Below are 22,563 nucleotides of genomic sequence, written 5' to 3' on the forward strand. Positions count from 1 at the left end.
GAATGAGAGCTGCATCCAGTGTGACTAGGGCGGCATTTGGAGGGAAGGGAGTGATGGTAGCCGCAGGTAAGTCACTGTCCCACATCAGCATTCTATCTGTGGCTTCTCACTTGCCTTGGGTAGAGTTTCCCACCCCCACCTGGAACACCAACAGCTGGGCTGAGCAAGGGTTTATTAACACTGAAACCAAGGGGTGGAGGGTGCAACTCTACTTTTTCTCAGTACTTTGTGTATCCACCTTGTGTATTCGCCTCTGGGGGGGGGGAGCCTAATGCAATGGAGCACCTTCTATGCACGCAGCGGGTATGTATTCTGGGTCGCCCCCCCCCTTTCTGCTTTTTCAATGAGATTGTTATAGGGAACGTTCACACAGTCATGAAGTTCAGGAGGTCTGATCTTTCCACGCACCCGAGAGCAGCTCAAGCACAGAAGCGGAGAGGGCGGACCATGTGGGGGGGGGGGGGGATTGTGGATGTGCTTCCCAGAAAAAAGGTTCGCTTCTACGAAGCGAGCTGGTCGCGCGTGTGCACGGCAGGGGCCCTTCTGGTTCTTGGCCCAGGGTGGTGCTCTGGCCCTGCAGTCAGGCGCTGGGACTTGGCCCGGGCTCCGGCTTCCAGGCTCCCCGCTCCACACACCGAGCTGGGATCGCAGAGTTCTGCTGCTCCCTCTGGCACGAGGCTGGCTTTTCCAGGAGGCTGCAGTGTCGCTCCCGCGGAGAGTTTCCTTCCTCCCTTTCCATGGAACGCGCTTGTTTGTCTCCGGCAGTCCCGCGGGGCGGGCCGGTGCCCTGCGCACTCTCTCCTGTTCCCGGCTCGCTCCGCTCAGCTGCTGGCCTGAGAGGCTGCGCACAAGCAAAACTGGCGGCGGAGTGGTCGATGTGGCAAGCGGCCTCCCCCAACACACACGCGCCGCAGCGGCTGCAAGACCCAGAGCTGCACCGGGCTCTTCCTGCTCTGTGCCGAGCGCGTGATGCTGGGGGAACTCGCAGCCCAAGCCTTAGCCATGTCTACTCAGAAGTAAGTCCCATCAGAGTCCATGCGGCTTACTCCCAAGAAAGTGTAGCAAACATTGCAGCCTCAGAGCCCAATCCTGTGCATGTCTACTCAGAAGTAAGTCCCATCAGAGTCCATGCGGCTTACTCCCAAGAAAGTGTAGCAAACATTGCAGCCTCAGAGCCCAATCCTGTGCATGTCTACTCAGAAGTAAGTCCCATCAGAGTCCATGCGGCTTACTCCCAAGAAAGTGTAGCAAGCACTGCAGCCTCAGAGCCCAATCCTAGGCATGTCTACTCAGAAGTAAGCCCCATCAGAGCCAAAGACGTTTACTCCCAGGAAAGCGTGGAGAGGAGCCTCAGAACCCAAGCCTATCCATGTCTACTCAGAAGTAAGTCCCACTATCGTCAGTGGAGCTTACTCCCAGGAAAGTATGGATAGGATTACAGCCTCATGCACACAGGTGGGGTCTGGGAGTTCATGCTCCTCTTAAATTTCTGCCCAGCCTACAGGTGTATGCATTTCATCCCTATTGCGTATATGGGACGTTGGGCAGAAATGGCTTAAAGATGCGTTGCTAGGAGGGTGGCAAGATGTGCAGCTCATTTTAGGAACTCTTCTTGTTGCCATTTTTCTTTTCCTGTGATGTGTTGCTGCTGCTGCTACTCTCCCCCCAAAGTGATGGGTGGATCAGATGCTGTGCTGGGTTTTGAGAACTGAACTTGTGGCTTGTCAGTTTTGCAAACTGGCCTCTAGGCTTTGAATAGCAGGTCAGCGTGCAAAAATTTTCCCCATGATAAATGCTAATCTCCATGTGGTGAAAAGCCGCACTTGGAAAGGTTTGCAGATCCAACAGCTGCTCAAGGCACAAGTGCAGAAGGCCAGGACTTCATGGGGCCAGTTGGCAACCCTCTCCACCTACCAATCCCAAGCCATGTTCCAAAAGAGACATTTCTTTCAAACCTCATTATGCATTATCCTAGCACACACTGAACCTCATGACCTACCTGACCAACTTCAGTTAACACTTTTGAAGTGTTATTGACACTGCGTGAAGCGTTATATACAGTCCGTAAGGAAGGTGTTGTACAATTAGTAGTACATACAGTTATAAACACCTCCCCTCCTCCCTTCAAAACATGAGCTTATTCTACTATATACGTACAGCCTACCTTTCCTCCAGGTAACACAGGCCAGAGTACACACAGCTCTCCTTTTTATCCTCACCCCATGGAGCAGAAGGTTAGGTTAAGAGAGTGGCTGACCCAAGGTCACTATAAGTGACCCTCACAGAGTGAGGATTGGAACCCACTTCTTCCCAATTCTAGTCTGACACATTAACCCAGCCATTTTCAACCACTATGCCATGGCACACTGGTGTGCCACGAATGGTCCCCAGGTGTGCCGCGGGAATTTGGGAGAGGGTCATTTATCAATAGGACCATTGGGGAATGTGAGCTCCCATTGACAGCACAGTGTGCCTTGCCAATTGTCAAAAAGCTGATGGTGTGCATTGACCATTTTAGTGCCTTGCCAGTGTGCCACGAGATGAAAAAGGTTGAAAATCACTGCATTAACCTCTAATCTACATCATGCTCTGGAGTTTCTGGTCATTAGTGTGCCTACCTAAGAGCAAGGGAGAGTACACTTACTAACTTTTTTTGACAGTACTATTGGATCTTTACAGCTACTATGCGTGATAACCAAAATGTAGCAGGTGCACCTTTCTGCCATCACTACATCTTCACACTGGAACTGGGTACTGGGTACACTACATCATACAGTGCCTGAACTTCTGCCTATTCTGTAATTGTCAAAGGCAGCAGAGCTGTTTTGGGAAAAAGTTGGCAACCCTAGGAAGAAAGGGAGGGAATGTCTGGTTTAATTTGAGACAGAGCTGAGTCCCAAAGCCTAGTCTTAGTGCTAGGGCTGAGCCCTGGGAGTGATGAAATAGTAGACAAGTGTGACTCTCAGCACATGCAGAGTGAATTTCCACTGAGAGTACACTAGTGACAATGTGCAATATGATAATGTAGGGAAAGAGTTTCCACATCACAAGCCATGACTTCTTGACAGAAGAGGCTTGAATTTTATAAATTCAACACTGGAAATGCCTTGCTTAATAAAGGTCACTCATGTGACCGAGAAATATGGTTCCAGAAGGAGCTGGTGTTAATGTATAAACCAGGATTTCTCAGGCAGCAGCAGAAACAAGCCAGAGCTTGTGAGGGGAGCCAGCCTGCATTCCTGAGCAGCAAAGGAGAAATTAGATCAACAGAGAACTGTGCACATTGGCCTAGACCCACCCTCCTTTGCTTTCCTTGCTCTTTTCTCTCCCCTTTGGCTGCACTCTTCCACTAATTATTGTCCTCTACCTTCCCATCTTTTAAGTTCTGGGTCACTTCTGGTGTGCTTTTGGAATAATTCTGCCCATGAAACCAAAACACTTTAAATAACCATGATGTCAGAGCTGTGTCAGGTAGCCAGCAGACCATAATTTTTCCAGCCTGCAACTTGCCCCAGCAAGATCAATAATGGGCATTATCCAGGAGTTATCCAGAAAGTGAATGGGTCTGCAATACCAGTGAATTCAGATCTCACTAGATCTAATTCCTCCTTTGCTTTGCTGAGACATGGTATACGTGTTCCATGCACAGTACAATGCTTTTTACCGTACATGTCATCACGAAACTATTCTCCCTACATATTCTGGAAGGTTCTGTGTGTGCCATGAATGTTGCAAATGTTCAAAAATGTGCCATCTTACTTGGAGTCAGCAAACCTGACTGAGCAAGCCAAACAGGAAACTGAAGAAATAAAATCTGGTGCTCAAGTCTTGGAGAAGTAAGAACGTTTTCACATGTGATGCTGCAAACATCTTTGAACCATACCTGATATTTATATGTATTCATTTTTAATGTGGAAGTGGAAAGGATTCATTGTTAGATCCGTCTTACGGCCTAGGACTGGTAATGCAAGTGTTGCACTCCTACTACTGTTCAGAGAAATTTTCAATGTGTTTTAATGTCATGTGCAGGGGTGGCTCGCCTGTTGGAAGAGGTGATGCAGGCTGCATCAGTGGCAGATTGCAATGAGGGCAAGAGGGCAGCAGCCCTGATTCTAATCTGAGATAGGAATGTAGATGGAGCAGGACAGTTAAGAGCAAAGCCCCTTGGATGTAGTTCTAGGTGGGGAGCAGTGGTTTAGAGAGAGCTTGCATGAAATGGCTATGAAATTCTGTTTTTGGATTCCTCTGATCTGACGTTATGTTGATCAACACAATTATTTTTTGGAACTTCTGGTGCCTATTCCCAATTGTCCTATGATAATTAGTTTTCCCCATCCCTCATCCAAGAGCCACTTTGTCCATTATGCAGCAAAGCTAATTTCCCACAGTGTGTACACCTTAGCTATGACTAATCCTGCCCTCCTAAAAGTGCACCTTTCCAACACAAGTGTTTGTGAACCTCTGTTTGTCACATCTAGAGTGTGAGAAACATAATAGATTATAATGATCATTTCTTTTTCCATGCACCAAGCACAGATGAGGCACCAGGCCACTGAGTGATAGATGAGGTAAAATCAACTTTCCATGCTCATTTGATGAAGCTCACCTGCTTCCATTGTCTGGACTTGGGAAAAGGAAGTCTCTACCACAGATTGTCATTGACTAACTGTGTGACACAATCAAATAATATTTCTCTTGTACCCCCAGTGAAGATTCATGAGTGTTTTGAGTTAAGCTGTGCTATTCCATACAAAAAGTTCTTTCATGCTGTAGTGTTAGAGATCCCCGAGTGCAGGAATTCACTAGCCACGAATGCATATCTGGCTACTGGGTTGCTGGGTTCTGGATTGTAGTACGGGAAGAAATGCTTTTTGGAGAAGCCTCATTGGGCAGGGATTTGAATATAGTTTACTTGTCTGTGAATACAGTTATTTAGGATACTGAATACCTACCACATATTCTTCCATTTGCATTTCATGTTCAAAGTATAGTGAGTGCACCATTATGCACCCTTAAATCTCAGTTTTCAGCAGGAGAAATGAAAGCGTGCACTCCATTTAAATAAATGGACCATTGCACTTAATTGTGGTTGTGCTGTGCTTGATCTTTGTACTTTCAGCTTACTGTGACAGTGCTATGGTTCTGCACTGAGATCTTGGTACAGCAATTTTTTTCTTCTTCTCAGTGCTCACTGATCTTTATGGTCTTCTCTATGGTCCTCACCTCTTGTGATGTCCCGGGAGACTTGTCCAGGTTCTGAAACTCTGTTTCTAGGGCAACTGTCTGTTGTAACGAGTTGCCTGTTCTTTTGCCTTCGGAGCCATTACTACAGACAGGGTGCAAGCCTAACCTACTTTCCAGCACCAACATAAGGGCAATGCAGCTCCAAGGTAAGGGAATAAACATTCCCTTACTTTGAGGAGGGCTCCGTGAGTGCCCCCCAACTGCAGGATGCAGCACACGTCCCATTCGCACAGCAATGCCAGTGCTGGAAAAGTTGGTTAGGATTTGGGCCACAGTTGCCCTAGAAACAAAGGTGCAGAACCCAGAAGAGTTTTTCAGCAATTTTCAACACTGTGCTTCAAACTCCCATGGCACACCCGTGGACCTTTTACAGCACACCAACGTACCTTGGCAAATCAGTTGAAAATTGCTGTCTTGGAAGTTTAAATTGCTCAATTGGTTGAGGTAAATGAGCAGTGTTGTGACCTAGGCAGTTCTAGGAGCCTTAAGTATATGCTCCTATCATACAAAGCTGCCTTATGTTAATCAACCCATTGATCCACATAGTTCAGCATCAGCTACACTGGTTGGTAGCTCTTTTCAGTTTCAGGGTCTTTTCCAGCCCTTCCTGAAGATACCAGGTATTGAACTTGGGACCTTCTCTATGTAACACATGTTCTACCATAGAGCTATCGTCCCAACCTAGCTTGTAGCGAGCCATGTGATGCTTATTGTGCATAAAATGATCACATGGCAACATTCTGTGGGAGAACTGTTGGACCAGACATCCCAAATTCCCTCCTCAAAGGATTCACATCAATTGTGCATGAAACTTGTCCCTTGCTCCACCCATGTTATCTGTGCCACATGCATTTTTATCTATGCCTAAATGACGCTGAGCCTGATAGTTTCCACAGCAAAACTTTCCAGGCAGTTCCTTTACATGCTGATGTATTCATGACAGTTTCTTTCAAACACTTTGAGAGAACAGAAGAATAGAATGGCTGTCTCATTACTGTTGCTTAATCACTGCAGAGATGCTAATAAACATGGGGGCAGGAATGCATAAGTTGAGGAGACCACCACCCCCTCCAAGTGGAGAGACCACTGTGGGCTGCATGACAAGATTAATGTAGTATATAAATACAGTAACCTGTCCCTGAAGACCCAGAGAGAATCCAATCAGAGGAGAGCCAGGCTCTAGGAGACTTTGAAACTGGACAAGGCTTAAATCAGGGTTTGAAGGCTGACCAGGCTTGCCCCCACTGACAAAACTGGCTGAAACAAGCCTTGTTTAAAAGAAACTGCCATGCTGGGTCACAGTCAACCCAAGTATTCATCTAGCCCATATCCTGCCTCTGGGGCCTTGTATACATGGACCATAACAACTGGTGGTAAGGGAATAAACATCTGTGCGTTTTGAAGTGGGGGCAGACTGGCCAAGGCAAGGGCTTTGCATGCTTATTATAGCAATGTAATAACCTCCCTGCTAATTACCACTGTGCAATAAAAACCAGTGGTAATTCGAGTTGCAATCCTATGTGGACATATTTGAACTCAGAGGGATAATAGAATTCCGATATAGCACATATGGAAGTGAGGTGGAAGTCTTGTTGGTCATGCAAACTGACCATAGCCTTCATGATCTGCAGTGAGGTTACTTAAAGGACCACTTTCGTTCATATAAGTCCGCCTGATCCTATCCAGCTCCTAGAAGGTTCTACTCTCTAGACCAGGGGTGTCCAAACTTTTTTGGCAGAAGAGCTACATTATCTCTCCAACAGTCAGGGGGGGCGGGGTGGGAAAAAAGCATTAATTTACATTTCAAATTTAAATAAATCTACATAAATGAATATATTAGAGATGGAAGTTATATGAATGAATGAAGCTCTTACAATAACTCAAGCCTATAAAAGGCCTTGCACAAAGCAAGGCCGACCTTTCCTTTGCTGCCACTGCTGCATCACAGACGTGAAACAGCAAGCAGTGGAGGGAGCCTTTGTCCCACAGCTCACACAAGAGGCTGAACAATTGGCTGTCATGCTGAGAGCAGTTGCATCAGGCCAGCATGGGCTTCAGCAAGTCTCAGGAGGGCCAGAAGTTCTTTTGAGAATGGGGGAATCCCCGCATGGCTGGATTAGGAGTCCTCAAGAGCCACAAGTGGCCCCAGGGCTGGGGTTTGGGCACCCCTACTCTAGACCATTGCTGTTGGCTACAAGGTTGGTGAGTAACAGGCTCTTTCCTTGTCCACCTTCTGGTGGACTTCTAAATTTAGGCAGACTTTGGGGATTCGTTTTACCATTGTTGAACTGCCCCTTCAATTGTTTGGTTGCCTGGTGCTGTGTTTTTGGCTTAAATTGACTTCATATTGTCTGCCTTGAAGCTATCAGAAGGAAAATGTGATAATGTCCTGTAGTGTAGTGTAGTGAGGAGGTCAGAGAAGTTTCCTTTTTTCCATTCTTTGTCTCTACCCCAAGACAACTGTAGTCTGAGGAGTTTACAGATGTTTACCTATCTCATTAAACTCCTATCCCAGTCAAAATACCCCTCCCCTAAAAATGGGTAGGTCATACTACATTTAGACCAATTGACACTTGGGGTGTTTTCTGTCCTGTAGAAAGGATTCTCAGGGCCCAATAATTATCTTCACTCAGCCATGACCTTGGCTGTTCATTATTGTGCAGAGTTGAAACCAGGAGACCTTCACTACAGCCTAAACAACACATCCAAGCCCAGACAGCAAGTGCGTGAAAGGCTGGGAAGTGTTTACATCTGCCTACTCTAGAGATTATGACCTCACTAACCACTCTAAATAAGGGAGATAAAGCACTTTGGTTATTGCTCATCCTTCCCTCTGATAAAGGAAGCTGGTGGGGGGGAAGGCATAATTTGATGCAGACCGAGCAAGCTTCTTTAAATGGCTGTTCCTACTGGAAAAGATCAGCAGCTTCTCTATCAAGAGAGATTCACTCAGCTGCCACTTTCCATAAGCACCCACCCAGCACTGTTTCCATTACTGCCACAAGTGTCCAAGTGGCTGCCATATTTAGCACCCCTTACGGCAACCTCCCTGGGAAAGTAAGCTCAGAAGAATGATTCACCAAAGTCCCAAGTGATCAGTTTGTGGTTTTGATGTCCAACAAAACTGTGATTGACCGTCCATCCCCACCCTTATTGAGGCTTAGCGGCTTCCATTCTATGCTTTAATTGGGCTAGTTTTGTTTCTTCAGAAATGAGGTCCCAAAAGATGGTGATTTTATTTTTTTCATCACTTTGAATGTAAGCAGCCTTGCATATCTAGTTTAAAGGCAACGAGCAAGTAACATTTCCTTATCTTGTTCTTATAACATTGTATTTCAAAGAAGATCACTATTATTCCCATTACAAGAACAGATATTGAAATATAATGTCCAGATGACAGCCACAGAGTGGATCCTCATTCTTCCCAGAGCAGATATATATCCCATGAGCTATCTTTACCCCTTTCCTGAAATAGACTGGTCAGATGGCAGCTTTATTCTCAAGGTCTCTTTCTGCAGAGCCTGCCAGAGGGGAACTAAGTTAGTACAGTTTATGTTCCAAGAGGGAAGGGCATCTCCATGCCCCCCCCTCAGCCACCCATCACCATCAAGGTCACCAGAAAGCATGTATTACATGCATATCAATATTTCATATGCTGACACTGAGCAAACAGATCTAATTCAAATCAGCACCGAGATGTGAGAGATTTTTTCCTCAAATCTTAGAATGCCATCACTGATCACTTCTTATCTCTCACAGCTACCTCCTGAATATCCGAGGCCCGGTCTGTGTGGGAGTGATGTAGCAGAATGGACCAGCAGGTGCAGAATTTGCATGAGTGTTCTTCTATTGAAAGAAACTTCCCTTGAGTAGAGACCAGCTCAACAGAGAGCAGTACTCCAGGCTTTCTCCCAGATTTTATTTGCAGCAATTGAAAAAATGTTTTTAATGTTTAAAAAACATTTTGAATGAGTTGCCCTGGGATGGCAGACCTGAAGGGAAGCACCTACTGGCCAGTGCTTTCAGCCAAAGGACTAAAGTTCACCGGAAGCTGCACCCCCTTTCTCCTAGGAAAAACATCTTAGCAAGAGGAATCCCAGCCTGGCTCCATCCATTGGCCAGAGAAGGAGTAGCTGCAGGACCTTGTTTTCCCCAGCCCTGCCAGAAAGAACACTGTGGTCCAATTGTCAGTTGCCCAAGGACTGCAGAAGTGAAAGGATGCACACTCTGGCCTCGCCTGTTGACTAATTAAGAGCTGTTGGATTGTGTGGATATCTGTGGGATTTATTATTTGTATCAGAGCCGGTCAGTCCATGAGACTGACAGAACTGGTTGCTTTGGGCAGCAAGTTGGTAAAAGGCACCTGCTTCTGCTGCTCCTTCTCCCTGGATTCAGGAAGGAAGAGGGGGTGGAGGGGGAGCAGAGAGGAGACTGGTGAGCTAGATCACCCCTGGCCCAACTATCCACAAATGTTTTGGTCCCTGGAGCCCTTTAACCTCCTAAGAGGAGTCTCAGGGCAGTAACAGACCTGCCCCTCTATGCGCCCTGGGACAAAGGTCCACAATGCTGCCCCCCTGCACCATGCCACCACCCCCATACTTACCCAGCGCAACAGAGCCTCACGCAGAGTTAGAGACTACTCAAAAAGCCTTCTGAGGCTTCCAATGCAGTGTGAAACAGTACTTTCAGGAAACCGGAAGTATTAACACCATGTTGGAAGCCCCAGAAGGCTTCCCGCGTGGTTCGCAACACCATGCAGACACAGCACTTGTGGCTTTTGCTCCCCTACCACCCTCCAGACCTGCTATTGTCTCAGGGAGTCCTGCCGGCACATGCAAGGAGTCACGGAGAGCCCCAGAGTGGTGCAGTGCTAAGGCCAGTTCCAAATACCAGCAAAGAGCTAGAACAGGAGGGGAATGAGGAAGGGCGGTAGGGGAGTCAGATGAGCACAGGGGGCAGAAGGCAGCCATTTATGGTGCGCTTGTGGAGCCACTAAAAGGGTCTCAAGGAGCCCCGGGGATTCTAGGAGCACACTTTGAGTTTGTGAAATGCTGCTGTAGCCCACCACTCACTCACTCACTCAATCTAGGCAGCAGAATACAGAGAAGCAGTGGAAGAAACAATGGATGCACCATTGGGTACAGGGCAGTATTTGGCCACAACCTCCAGAACCAGGAGGTCTTGGGCTAGCCCCAGTTTGTATCTTTGCAACTGTATTGTTGATATTCTGTGGAAGCCACCTTGAGGATCCTTTGATTGAAAGATGGGATATCTTCAAAATAAATTGATGAGTAATGTTGGGGAACATTATAAAAAGGGCACACTGAAGCTCAGGGTTCTACCACCCCATTGCACTGCATGTGGAGACGAGCCTGATAAATTCTTCTTTGCCCTTCTCAGGGACCAGACAATTCCTTCACTTTTGGTCCCAATCCTAAATTCAGCTAGCACCACGCTGAATAAAAGCATGTTTACAGCACAGGATGAGTAAGATGCTCCGGTGCTGGGCCCATGCCAGGCAGAGCTCTGCTCAGCCAGATCCTGAACTTTCTGTCAGGCCAGAAGGCCAGACACAGAGTCTCTCAAGTCTGTGCTGCAAAATAGCTGGTGCAGACTTGAGAAGCCCCACTGTGGCACTTGGGGCTTTTCCCTGGGGGAAGGAGACAAAAGTCCCCTTCCCCAAGGTGATCTCCGGCTGCTTCCTGGCACTCGCTGGATATAGTGGTAGCTGCTTTCACGCTGCTTTTCCAGTGGGCACCAGGAAGCTCTGGATTGGGCTGCCTATTAGTTCTATATCAGCTGAGCTGGCCATGTTCACCTCTTTGCCACCCTTGTCCTGATGGTTGCTGAAGCAAGGTCAGTGTGGAGGTCACAGTGTGCCCTGCTGTCCTCTTGGCTCTGCTGATAACAGAAAGGTGGAAAGCACAAAGCATCAGATGCCTGATGCTGGATAGCACTTGCTATTCTTGGCATCAAAGGCTGGAAAATTGGAAGCTTCCAAAGAATTTTGTTTTCATTTGTTTGGGAGGCAGCCAGGCATCTGGGAAGCAGCTGAGGGGAAACAGTGTAAGTGAAGGGAGACCTGCCTAGTCACTATCCACCTATCAGCTATGCATCCAAAATTGCCTGTCACCAGGTGTTGCAGTAGTCTGAAGGAACATCTTCATGTCTCCTGCCTAGAACTTCAAGATGTGCTTGTGCTGTCTTCTGCCCTGATGACTTTTCAGCATGCACAGAGTAGGTATTCCTACCTACCTTAGCATCAAGTCAGAGATTCCCCTGATCAATGTAACTATCTTCTATATTGTTATTGAAAGAGCTCTGGTTTCTCACCCCATTCTTAGATCTTCACAGTCACCCTGTAAGATAGGTAGTTAGGAAGAGAGTGGGGGGGGGGGGAGCACTGAATCTCTTCATGACTGAATGGGGATTTCAATCCAAGCCTCCCTGGTCTAGTGTAAATGCAACACTCTAGCTGGCCACTACATCACACTGGCTGTAATCAGGACACTCCTTGAGTAGTAACTGGCAGCAAGAAACAAAGTCAACATCCTGAAAGACACATTGCTTGCTTTTCTTCCAAAGCCATAATCCTGATTCAACACAATCTCTACTTTATGTTGTCGCTTCAGTGCAGCCATTTTCAACCACAGTGCCGTGGCACACTGATGTGCCACGAGTGGCCCACAGGTGTGCCACAAGAATTTGGGGGAAAGTTATTTATTAATAGGGCCAATGGGAGATGTGAGCCCCCACTGGCAGCATGGTGTGCCTTGCCAATTGTCAAAAACCTGGTGGTGTGCCTTGACCATTTTAGTGCCTTGTCAGTGTGCAGTGAGATGGAAAAGGTTGACAATCACTGCTTCAGTGCATTTGCATCGCTTCCTATATTTAGAAAAAAAAGGAAATGCAATAGCTTTATAGAAAGGGCGTTCACACAACCTGTTGGCTGTTTTTTTTTATGTTTGCTGTGACGGAATTGGTCATGTGCTCATGTCAGGGCTGCTTTAAGTGTATACTATAAATAAAGGCTTATAGCACAATAAAACTGTGACTTGTTAACAGGCCACAAGACTCTTCGTACATTTACTCTTTAGCAGGGCTTTAATACAAACTATTTATAAACTTGGCAAATCTTTGAACATATTTGAAATTCCACTTTCATCACTGATGAGCTTTCTGGATGATACTTAACATTTCATGCATTTTGTGCACTCAAAATGTGCCTGTTTACTTATCACACTCACTTCCTCACAATGTGTGGCAACTTTTGATGAGCAGTAATATATATGTACCATGCAGATGAAGCACACTTTCAAATTGGGTGTTCTTTTCTTTTTCTATGATACCAGCTGCAAGTATGGCACCAGTTCTTAAAATAGAAGGAACTAAATTGTACATGACTGGAAATGTTGGCCACCGTCCAACTCAGAGTTAAGCATGTTTAAAAATCCATTGATTTCAATGAGCTTAAGTGCAGTGTGTCGGATTATTGTAGCCATGATTAGTATTTGTGATGCTTTGCAACACAATGAATACTATTCAGATCTACAGTCCAACTCCTATGCAAATTTCTTTAGAAGCAAGTGCCATTGTACTCAGTGGGACGTGTTTCTGAGTACACATGTATAGCAGCAGGCTGCAAAAAGTTGCATATTTTCAATCCACTGTTTCAGAAATTCCTTAAAGATGGCTTCTGCCACACTGCATGGAAACAGCTGAGCTTGCTGTCTGTTATGGGATGTGTCACTTGACTACTTAACATATAGTAGAGTGAATTTATTTTTATCTGTCAATTGCTGGAGGTTAGAGTTGAGCTCCTCTCAGACAGTCCTGTTGATGAATACTCATCGACATTGTCTAAAATAAGGGTAGTAATTGGAGCATTTCTGAGCAGGAGTTGCTTTAATTTCATGAGGTGACTTCCCACTGTTTAATACAGGTTGTTGCAAACACACACACACACACACAACTCCTTGAGAAGCAGAACAAATTCCCAAGCAAGGACATTGTTTACTTCATACAGTTTAATCATATCCTTTTTTCCAATGAGCTCAGAGCAGCTTACACATAGGCTTTCCAAACAAAATACTGGTTGGGTCCAGGCTTGGTTAACTCTCAGGATGAAACTGCATCAGATGCCATCAAGCCATTTCCTGGACCCAAGACTAAGAGCCCAATCCTAAGTCCCCCCAGCATCAAAGCAGTGGCACCCCAACTACAGGTGTGCACTGCATCCTGTAGCGGTGGAGGGCAGTCACAGAGGCCTCTTCAAGGTAAAGGAACTTTCATTCCCTTACCTCAGAGCAGGGGTGTCCAAAGTTTTTGGCAGAAGGGCCACATCATCTCTCTGACACTGTGTCGGGGGCTGGGGGAAAAAAGAATTAATTTACATTCAAAATTTGAGTACATTGACATAAGTATACATAAATGAATATATTAAAGATGAACTTATATGAATGAATGAAAGTCTTGCAATAGCTCAAGGCCTATAAAAGGCCTTGCACAAAGCAAGGCTGGCCTTTCCTTTGCTGTAGCTACTGTATCACAGATGTGAAACAGCAAGCAGTGGAGGGAGCCCTCATCCCACAGCTCACGCAAAGAGGTCAAACAGTTGCCCTCACGCTGAGAGCAGTTGCGTCAGGCCAGTGCTGGCTCCAACAAATCTCTGGAGGGCCAGAGGCTCATTGGAGACTGGGGGCTCCCTGAAGGCTGCATTGAGAGGCCTCGAGGGCCGCATGTGGCCCCAGGGCCGGGGTTTGGGCACCCCTGCCTCAGAGTAAGCCTCTGTTTCCCTAATGGGTCTCTGCAGATGTACATCAGCTATTTTACTGGTGTAATTCCAAGGAGAGTAAAGCACATGCCTGATCTCATCTGATCTTGGAAGCTAAGTATGGTCAGGCCTGGTTAGTACTTGGATGGGGGACCGCCTGGGAATACCGAGTGCTGCAGGCTTATACCAGAGTCTTTTAAGACTGAAGGAGGCCAACCAAACAAAGGAGACAGAAGGTGAGAAAGGATGGGGATAGAATCCTGGCAGAAGTCATTGCTGCTGGGATGCACACCCTTCTTTGCCCCAGTCCTCCTCCTGCCATCTCCCCTCTCCATCCAGATGTTCCCCTGTTCTTCCCCCTCCCACCCCATATCTCCCTCTGTCCACCCCCATGCTTAACTTGTGCTCCCACAGGTAGCGGCTGCAGCAGCAAGCCACTGACACTGCCTCCATTTGTGGCACCAGCCCCCAAATGGCAGCACACTGCATATGCTGCCGTATGGCACTTTGTGATAGCAGGACCATGATTCCACTGTTGTAAAAGTTCGGTTTGGGCTGTAAGCAAACCAAGTTTTTGATTTGAAGTTTCAACCTTCATATCTAGCTAGCCTCAGAGATGGGTCATATTTTTATTTTCAAGTCTCTATTTTGGATTATCTCTACAGCAGCCTTTGCACAGGATTGTTATCCTCACAATGACCTTGTCAGGTAAGCAGTTACTATTCCCATTTCATAGATGACAACATGAGATTGAGATAGCAACTAGCACAAAGTTTGCCATGGCTGTGCAGGAAGTTGAATTAGTCACTGTGAATCTAGGTGTCTCAGGTTCCAACCCAAATGTTCTCCACTGGGGCACACTACTTGACCTGTTTCACGGGGCTGTCAATCAGGCTGCACTTCATGTACATTTACTTGGAAATAAGTTAAGAACATAAGAACATAAGAAGAGCCCCGCTGGATCAGGCCATAGGCCCATCTAGTCCAGCTTCCTGTATCTCACAGTGGCCCACCAAATGCTTCAGGAGCACACAAGACAGCAAGACACAACCTGTGTCCTGGTGCCCTCCCCTGCATCCGGCATTCTGAGGTAGTCCACCACTAAAATCAGGAGGTTGCCCATACCCATCATGGCTTGTAACCCGTGATGAACTTTTCCTCCAGAAATTTATCCAATTCCCTCTTAAAGCCATCTAGGCAAGATGCCATCACCACTTCCTGTGGCAAGGAGTTCCACAGACTAACTACACTGAGTTCAAGAGACCTTTCTTCTGAGTAAACGTGTAGGGGATAGAGTTGCCAATAAGATAAAGCTGTTTGAATCCATTACAAGACCTGAGGGTAAGCCAGGAAAAAATCAACAACAGCAATATATGATTCATAGTCCCAAGTCAACCATTTAAACTACAAGACAATTTGACCTGACATGAGATACTTGCATCTGTGGGATCTGGCATAACCTTAGCCTCTTCCAGTGTTGTACATGTGGTACACAGAAAACACTTCCGTGCAGGAAAGAAGTGTCAAAATCATTGGCTGTTGGCTTCCCTGAGCTTTTGTACTCTATGTGTGCATGCTGAATCACGTACACACACATTGCACTTGTGGCTGTTTAAAAAAAAATAATAATGAAGCAACACAAGTTTTATTGCTTCTTTAATAATAGGAATTCTCCTCATTAGGCTCCTGGAACAAATTATGGTGGCAGGAACATATGGAGGGTCTCCTTCCAGCATAGACTACATGTGCCTTTAGTGGAAACCCCAAGCCAAACCCAGGCTAATTGTTCTCCTCTGAGGGAAGTCTTCCCAGGTGGCTCCTATGGAAAATCTCCCTTATGCTTCAGAAAGGCCCCAAGGGCCACATTACCCCTTCTCCCTCCCTCGAATCAAACTCCAATCTCAACCCTCTGTGCCTCCTGTTTCTCCGAAGTTCACACCACCTCTCATGATTTTCAGGCACTTCTGATTCGTTTTATTTCATGGCTCATGCAGGATGTAGCTAAGCTTGCTGCAACTAAGCAGGTCTGAGTCTGGACAGGACCTGGATGAGACAGTGGTTGAGAACTCCATGTATACTGCCTTTGGTTCCGTGATTGAAGAAGCTGGGATGTCAATAAATACTTGAGAATCAGGATAGCACATGAAAGGGCTGACTGCTGGGGTTGCTGGGAAAGCTCTAAGCCAAATCTCCTAGCCAAGGGGCAGTGAGGATGTAAAAACCCAAAATTTGTACTATGCTTTGCTTTTCCCATCAGACCCTCTGCCTCTCCTACCTTCAGGTCTTTCTTAGAGGCATCAAATTAATGTTGCTCAACAGTGTGGGAAGCATGTAAAGCACAGAAAGGCCCTCAGGGTCACTTTGCTTGGATTGTTCTGCACACCAGTTGAAAGCATCAGTGGCCATTCTTGTTCTGCCAAAGCAATTCCAGCCCACACACATCCTGAAACATTCAGGACAAGCAATCAGTCAATCCTGGATATACAAATCCTGGACAATCCTGGATGTACAAATCACAGAATGTTAGAGTTGGAAGGGATCATAGTGGTCACCTGGTCCAATCACCTGCTCACTGCAGGCAACTGCTACAACATCCTTGACACATGTCTGTCAAGCTAGCCTCTGCTTGAAACCTCCAATGGGGGGAGAGCACACAACTGCCCAAGGTAGACTGTTTCAGTGCTGGACAGCTCTTACAGTTAGGGAATCCTTCCTAATGTCCAGCCTAAATCTCCTTTCCTATAGCTTCAACCCAGTTCTAGTTAGTCAGGTACTTCTCCAGTACTTTCGCATTAGGTAGCTCATTTTCCCAAGAGCTGTTGTGGTTTCTCCTTGTGTATCAGACTGGGCCAGGGTGGAAATGACTGAAACAAAGAAGAGTAGTAACTCAGACAGAGGCACTAGAGTTCTTATAATGCAAGAGCATGAATAATTGGGGAATTGGGATAGAGTCAGCTTTCCTTTGTGGATTCAAATCTCCAGCCACAATCATAATTCCATGGCATCCCTTTCTGTCAACTCTATTGAGGAAACAGTTCATATGACTTTAGAGCTATTTAGTGTTCAAACTGTGTGCAATGAAAACGTGGGAGGGAATTACATATGTGGGGCTAATTCTGCAGGGTTAGGATCCCTACTTTTCCTGGGTTCTCAGCTGTGCTTCTAGAACCTTATGCACCTACAGTTATACAACCATAGGCTTCATGCAGATATTCAGCTGAACATGTATGACAATAGGACCTGCAGCCACAATCTCCCACCCAAGTGCATTCACAACTTGAATGTCTTTATAGTGCTTTTGTTTCTCACAAGTCCCAGGAAATTTCCAAACTGAAGCACAGAAATGCTTTTGGCGCTATCAAAGACATTTTCAGTTCTCCACCTGATACAGCCTGTTAGGCTGTCCACCTGGCCATTCTTCTCTTGCTCTATTGATTTTTGTCCCTTCCTATCCTGGTACCTATCTTTAAGGCAGTGATTTTCAACCACTGTTCTGCAGCACATTGGTGTGCTGTGGATGTCCAGACATGTGCTGCGGGAGTTTAGGGAGGGACATTTATTTGTAGGGCCATTGGGGGATGTGAGCCCCCCCTCTGGTGGTGCAGTTTGCCTTGTCGATTATCAAAAAACTGATGGTATGCCTTGACAATTTTAGCACCTTGTTGTGTGCCATGAGATGAAAAAGCCTGAAAATAGCTGCTTTAAAGCATACACACATCCTCCTCTTGGAATGCAAGGGCTGCTTATTTCATTGTTTAAAATAACATTGAACGTACACCATGGTATACAAACCCATGCCAATCAAATAGATGCAGCTTGCCAAAAATCTTACATTAAAAAGAGCAGGCGGGAGGAAGGAGGAATCTGAAATGAGATAATAAGTCCTCAGAATTGTGAAGCAGCCAGGTTTCATTTACACTGAAAGAAATTGGTGGAAAAAATTAACAAGGTGCATGACAAGTGAAAATGACATACACATGCTTACTTTTTATGACACAGACAGATGGAAGCCAGAGGAAGGAAAACAGTAGCACTTCTTCAATGTGCCACCCCAAACAATCTTTTAACCATGGGTCCAAGGACATGCATTCACTTTAATTTCTTTTTAAATACTCAGTAATGAGGAGGAGGGTGCAGGACAACACTGGAAGGATTAAGAATTATATTTCTTTCCAGACTGTAAATGTAGCACTAAACTGGATGCAGTGTGGATTACTCTGCCATTTCCTTATGCAATTGTCAATCATAGATTGCATCCAAAACACACAGACACAGACACAGACACACACAGACACACACACACATGCAGAGCTTATCTGGGTACATCTTCAGACATGACTACTTCCTGAGCAGAGGAAGGTTTACCCTAATGAAATCTGCTCTGGTTTTAAATAGACATGCTCCACAGAAAGCGGCTGGAGATGGCGGACAGGTTTTAAGAGCTAACAGGGGTCAGAATGAAGTTCCACCAATATACACACACATGTCCTTTTCCCCACTGCCTTCTCTGGTCAAACAGGTTTGTCATACTTTTGAAATAACACAAACACTTTCAAAACCTGTCACCCTGATGCGTTAGTGGGATGAGCGCACAGACCTCCAACAACAGCCCCTCTTTCACCTCTTAAAAAAGTCTGTCTCCAACTAGAAATGCTGTGGGACAGAAGATGATATACACATGTGCATACAGTACTACCATATCCCACAGACATATAAAGGATCCCCCTAATAATCAGTGAGCACAACTCTTGTCAATCTCTCCAGCACTTTGGAGAGATGCAGTACAACACAGTAAGTTAGTTTAGGCAGGTTGCTTACCAGGAGCTGAGCAAAGGCAGGCTGTGGGCCCTGGGGGGATCACACCAGCCAGTAACCCGTTCTGCAAGATGCTGGGGGGGGGGGGGAGGGAGAACGACCCTGTCCAGGGAGAGTGGGAGGAAGAGAGAATGCCTTACAGTAAAAGCCCGCTGCAGTAGCAGCCCTGAACTTTCCCAGCACCCCATGCCAGAGACTGAGCCTCTGTGAGCAGAATGCAAGGTCAGAAGGGCCCCAGAGCTTGTTCCACCCCCATCACTGGCTTGCAAAGGAGGCCCAAGAATGGACAATAGAAATAGCAAATACTGGGGTCACAGAGCATCAGGAAGAAGAGGCCCTTCTGGGAGTAATAGTCCTTGGGTGTGTGTCCTTCCCTACCAGAGAGAGAGAGAGAGAGAGAGAGAGAGAGAGAGAAAGAGAGAGAGAGTCGACTTTTTCAAACTACAGTTCTATGGATTTGTATGTAAGTGCCTGTCTGGGAATTTGCATGCATGTACAGTAAGGCTGCAATGCTATAACACTTGCCTGGGTGAAAGTCCTATAGAACACAATGGGACTGACTTCTGAGTCGGCAAGCATAGGATTGTGCCCTAAGAGAGTCTGATTCCAAGGAGCTGGGAGAACAAGGGGTTTCCAGGCCACTGTCTGTGTCCCATGTATGTCACCAGATATACAACAAACAATGTCTCGTATCCATCATCACAACAGCTCCTCTCCTTCCAAAGGTTCTCTGGTCTAGATGTTTGTGCATGGTTGCGAGGAGTCGTCGTGTTCACCTGTTGCAGAGCCTGGCAGCACCCTAAAACACTGAGCGGTTTATTTCAGCACAGGCTTTTGAGGACTACAGTCCCCTTCACCGGATGCAGGCTGCAAAACTTTCAGTGCGTGCTTTCTGTGCACCTGCAAGACCGTGCCACGTTTCAACGCCCAGTTCAAGATGCAATCGGTGGCTAAGCCAGGCCATTTCCCTCTAACAGTCCTGCACCCACCTGAGGAAGGGGAGCATCGCGCAGTGGCCAGAGCAGATGGTTTGCATGTGGAAGATCACAGGTTCGCCCCCCCCCCCAGCCACTTCCAGAAACGTTTCTGGTGGGCCAGTGGCATAGCTAGCAGGGGGTGCTTCGCCCCGGGTGCCACCCTTGGGTGGTGTAACACCACAAATGCCCCAACATCGCTAACATCGTGAAAGTTAGGAGTAACCCCATCATGCTATACACCGTTGGATGCAGAATTTCCAGCGGAATGCAATGCAAAAAGCCAGATTGAAGTATCTCCTTTCCATCAAAAGTTATGGCAAAAATACCGGAAACCAAAAAATGCATTGAACCCTATGGAAAATGAAACTGAGCTATATCACGCGTTTACTTGCAAGTAGGTGAACTTGCCATAGTTTGTCGGAAAGGGCAGGCTGAGAGGAATCCAATGACACCAGAATGGGTCCTATCCAATGAAAGTAGCCCCCAAAAAACACCCAAGAAGGAAGTCCCTCCCTCCAAGCAGACAAATGTATTGAGCCCCATGGAAAGCGAAAGTAAGCCACATGGTCTCGAGTAAGCAAATGGCACTGGGGACGGCTGAAAATGTCACTGCTTTATCTGTGTGTGTGTGTGTGGGGGGAGTGTTATTGCAAGCAGGCTACAGAAAAAATTCACTTGGTGAAACAGGGCTGGCTTCCCCTTATTTATCTGTTGTTTTTTTTAATTTATTTATAATTATTTTATTTTGCTTGCTGATGTCACTTCCAGCCATAACATCACTTCCGGGGGTCCTGGACAGATTGTCATTCTAAAAAGTGGGTCCCAGTGTTAAAAGTTTGAGAACCACTGCCTTAACTCAAAACAGACCAATGAAACATGGGGGAGGGGTGATACCCTAGTGACCAAAATTCTGGAAATCATGGCTTTTAGGAATAATACTATCATGTTATAAACCATTTGATGTAGAATTTCATCCACTGCTTGTGGGGAAATATTCACTGCATTTATTTTTCTGGTCATTATTATTATTCATTCCATGTCATGACTATTACTATCTCTGTCTCACCTACCTCACAGGGTTGTTGTGAGGACAAAATAAGGGGAGGAACCATGTACACCACCCTGAGCTGCTTAGAGGAAGGGTGTTATAAAAAAGTGAATTAATTAATCAAACAATATAATTAATTAATTAAGTCATATGGGGTGACAAAAATTTATGGGCCCCGCGTGTCAAATGACCTAGCTATGCCTCTGTGGGGGGCAACAGGATCACAGCCTGCTGGGAAAGTTCTCTGCCCAAATGCCGCTCAGTGAACCGCACTGAGAGCCCAACCCTATGCATGTCTACTCAGAAGTACCAAGTTCCATTATCGTCAGTGGAGCTTACTCCCAGGAAAGGGTGCATAGGATGGGAGCCTGAGCGCCCAACCCTATGCATGTCTACTCAGAAGTAAATCCCATTAGTCAGTGGGGCTTACTCCCAGGAAAGGGTGCATAGGATTGCAACCTGACTCCAGATCGGGAGTGGCGCTCTCTGGCAAAAGGTGGTGACTAGGGCTGAAATCCTATCCTCACTTTCCTGGGTGTAAGCCCCATTGACTATAATGGAACTTTCTGCTGGGTGCGGAACTGGGCTCTAGATCTGCCCGCTTTGGGGGCGCCTGAAGGCGATGAACGTGGGCAGGGGGAGCGGAGGGCTGCCCCTGCTGGGCGTGAGCGTGTGCGGGGCGCTGGTACTCCGCGTCTGCCGAAAGGACCCCGCTCCGACTGCTCGGGGGGCGCGCCCCGCGCTCCGCTCCTGCCTTTCCCCTCTGCGGGCTCTGGGCGTGCATCGGCCCCTTTGGCCCCACCCAGGGACTCCGCTGCCTGCCTGACGCCTCCGGCGGGAACCACTTCGGATCAAGCCGGCCCGGCTCCACCCCTTCTGGTCAGTCGCCGGCGCTGCGGGCTGAGAGGAGCGAGAGCGGCCGGGTGGAGGGCGAGAAGGTGGCCAGCCAGCCAGCCAGTCAGCCGCACTCCCAGGCAGGAGCCGGCAGCCCAGTGTCACCTCCGCGGACTGCGAGGACCCGCGACAGCCCGGGCGGAGCGGGATCGGGACCGGGACCGGGACCCTTCCCCAGTGGGACTCCGGAGAGGCGCTGCGCCAAGTGCCCGTCTGACAAGCGCCCCCCACCGGCGGCCACGGCGGGAGCAAGGAGGAAAGGGGTCGCCGCGCCTGGAGGCAGGTGAGACCGGCGCCCCTTCCCTTCCCTTCTGTATCCACAGGGACTGGAGGGGTGCGGGCGCAGAAGGGGAGCGAGGCGGCTGGGAAGAAGAGCCTGGGGCTTGGAGTGGGGATGGTCTTTGCCCCCGTGGAGGTGGTCCGGGGGAGAGAGACAGCGCGTTCCCTGTCTTCCCTGAAAGTAAGAGCCAAATCCTAGGCATCTCTACTCGGAAGTAAGTCCCATTATAATCAGTGGGGCTTACTCCCAGGAAAGTGTGCATAGGATTGTAGCCCAGGGGTGTCCAAACTTTTGGCAGGAGGGCCACATAATCTCTCTGACGGCGGGGGGGGGGGGAGAGAATTAATTTACATTTCAAATTTGAATAATTTACACAAATGAATAGATTAATACGAATGAATGAAGGCCTTGCAATAGCTCAAGGCCTATAAAAGGCCTTGCACAAAGCAAGGCTGGCCTTTCCTTTGCTGCCTCTGCTGCATCACAGAAGTGAAACAACAAGCAGTGGAGGGAGCCCTCATCCCACAGCTCA

At 47.2% G+C, this 22,563-nt stretch overlaps 1 protein-coding gene across 2 annotated transcripts in view; it reads left to right on the forward strand.

The window, feature by feature from the left end:
* Positions 1-860: 860 nt before the first annotated feature.
* The window catches only part of SEMA3B (semaphorin 3B), a 71,239-nt gene continuing 49,536 nt past the window's right edge, over positions 861-22,563 (forward strand). The window contains exon 1 of one of the 2 annotated variants that reach the window (XM_066616489.1): positions 861-1,016. In XM_066616489.1, the coding sequence (XP_066472586.1) occupies positions 876-1,016 (141 nt within the window). In that variant the 5' untranslated portion in view covers positions 861-875. Of the gene's footprint in view, positions 1,017-21,379; positions 22,035-22,563 lie in introns of those variants that run through there. The other variant, XM_066616490.1, reaches the window with a different exon arrangement.

Source organism: Tiliqua scincoides, chromosome 2 (assembly GCF_035046505.1).
Source record: "Tiliqua scincoides isolate rTilSci1 chromosome 2, rTilSci1.hap2, whole genome shotgun sequence".
In the NCBI taxonomy this organism is placed as follows: domain Eukaryota; kingdom Metazoa; phylum Chordata; class Lepidosauria; order Squamata; family Scincidae; genus Tiliqua; species Tiliqua scincoides.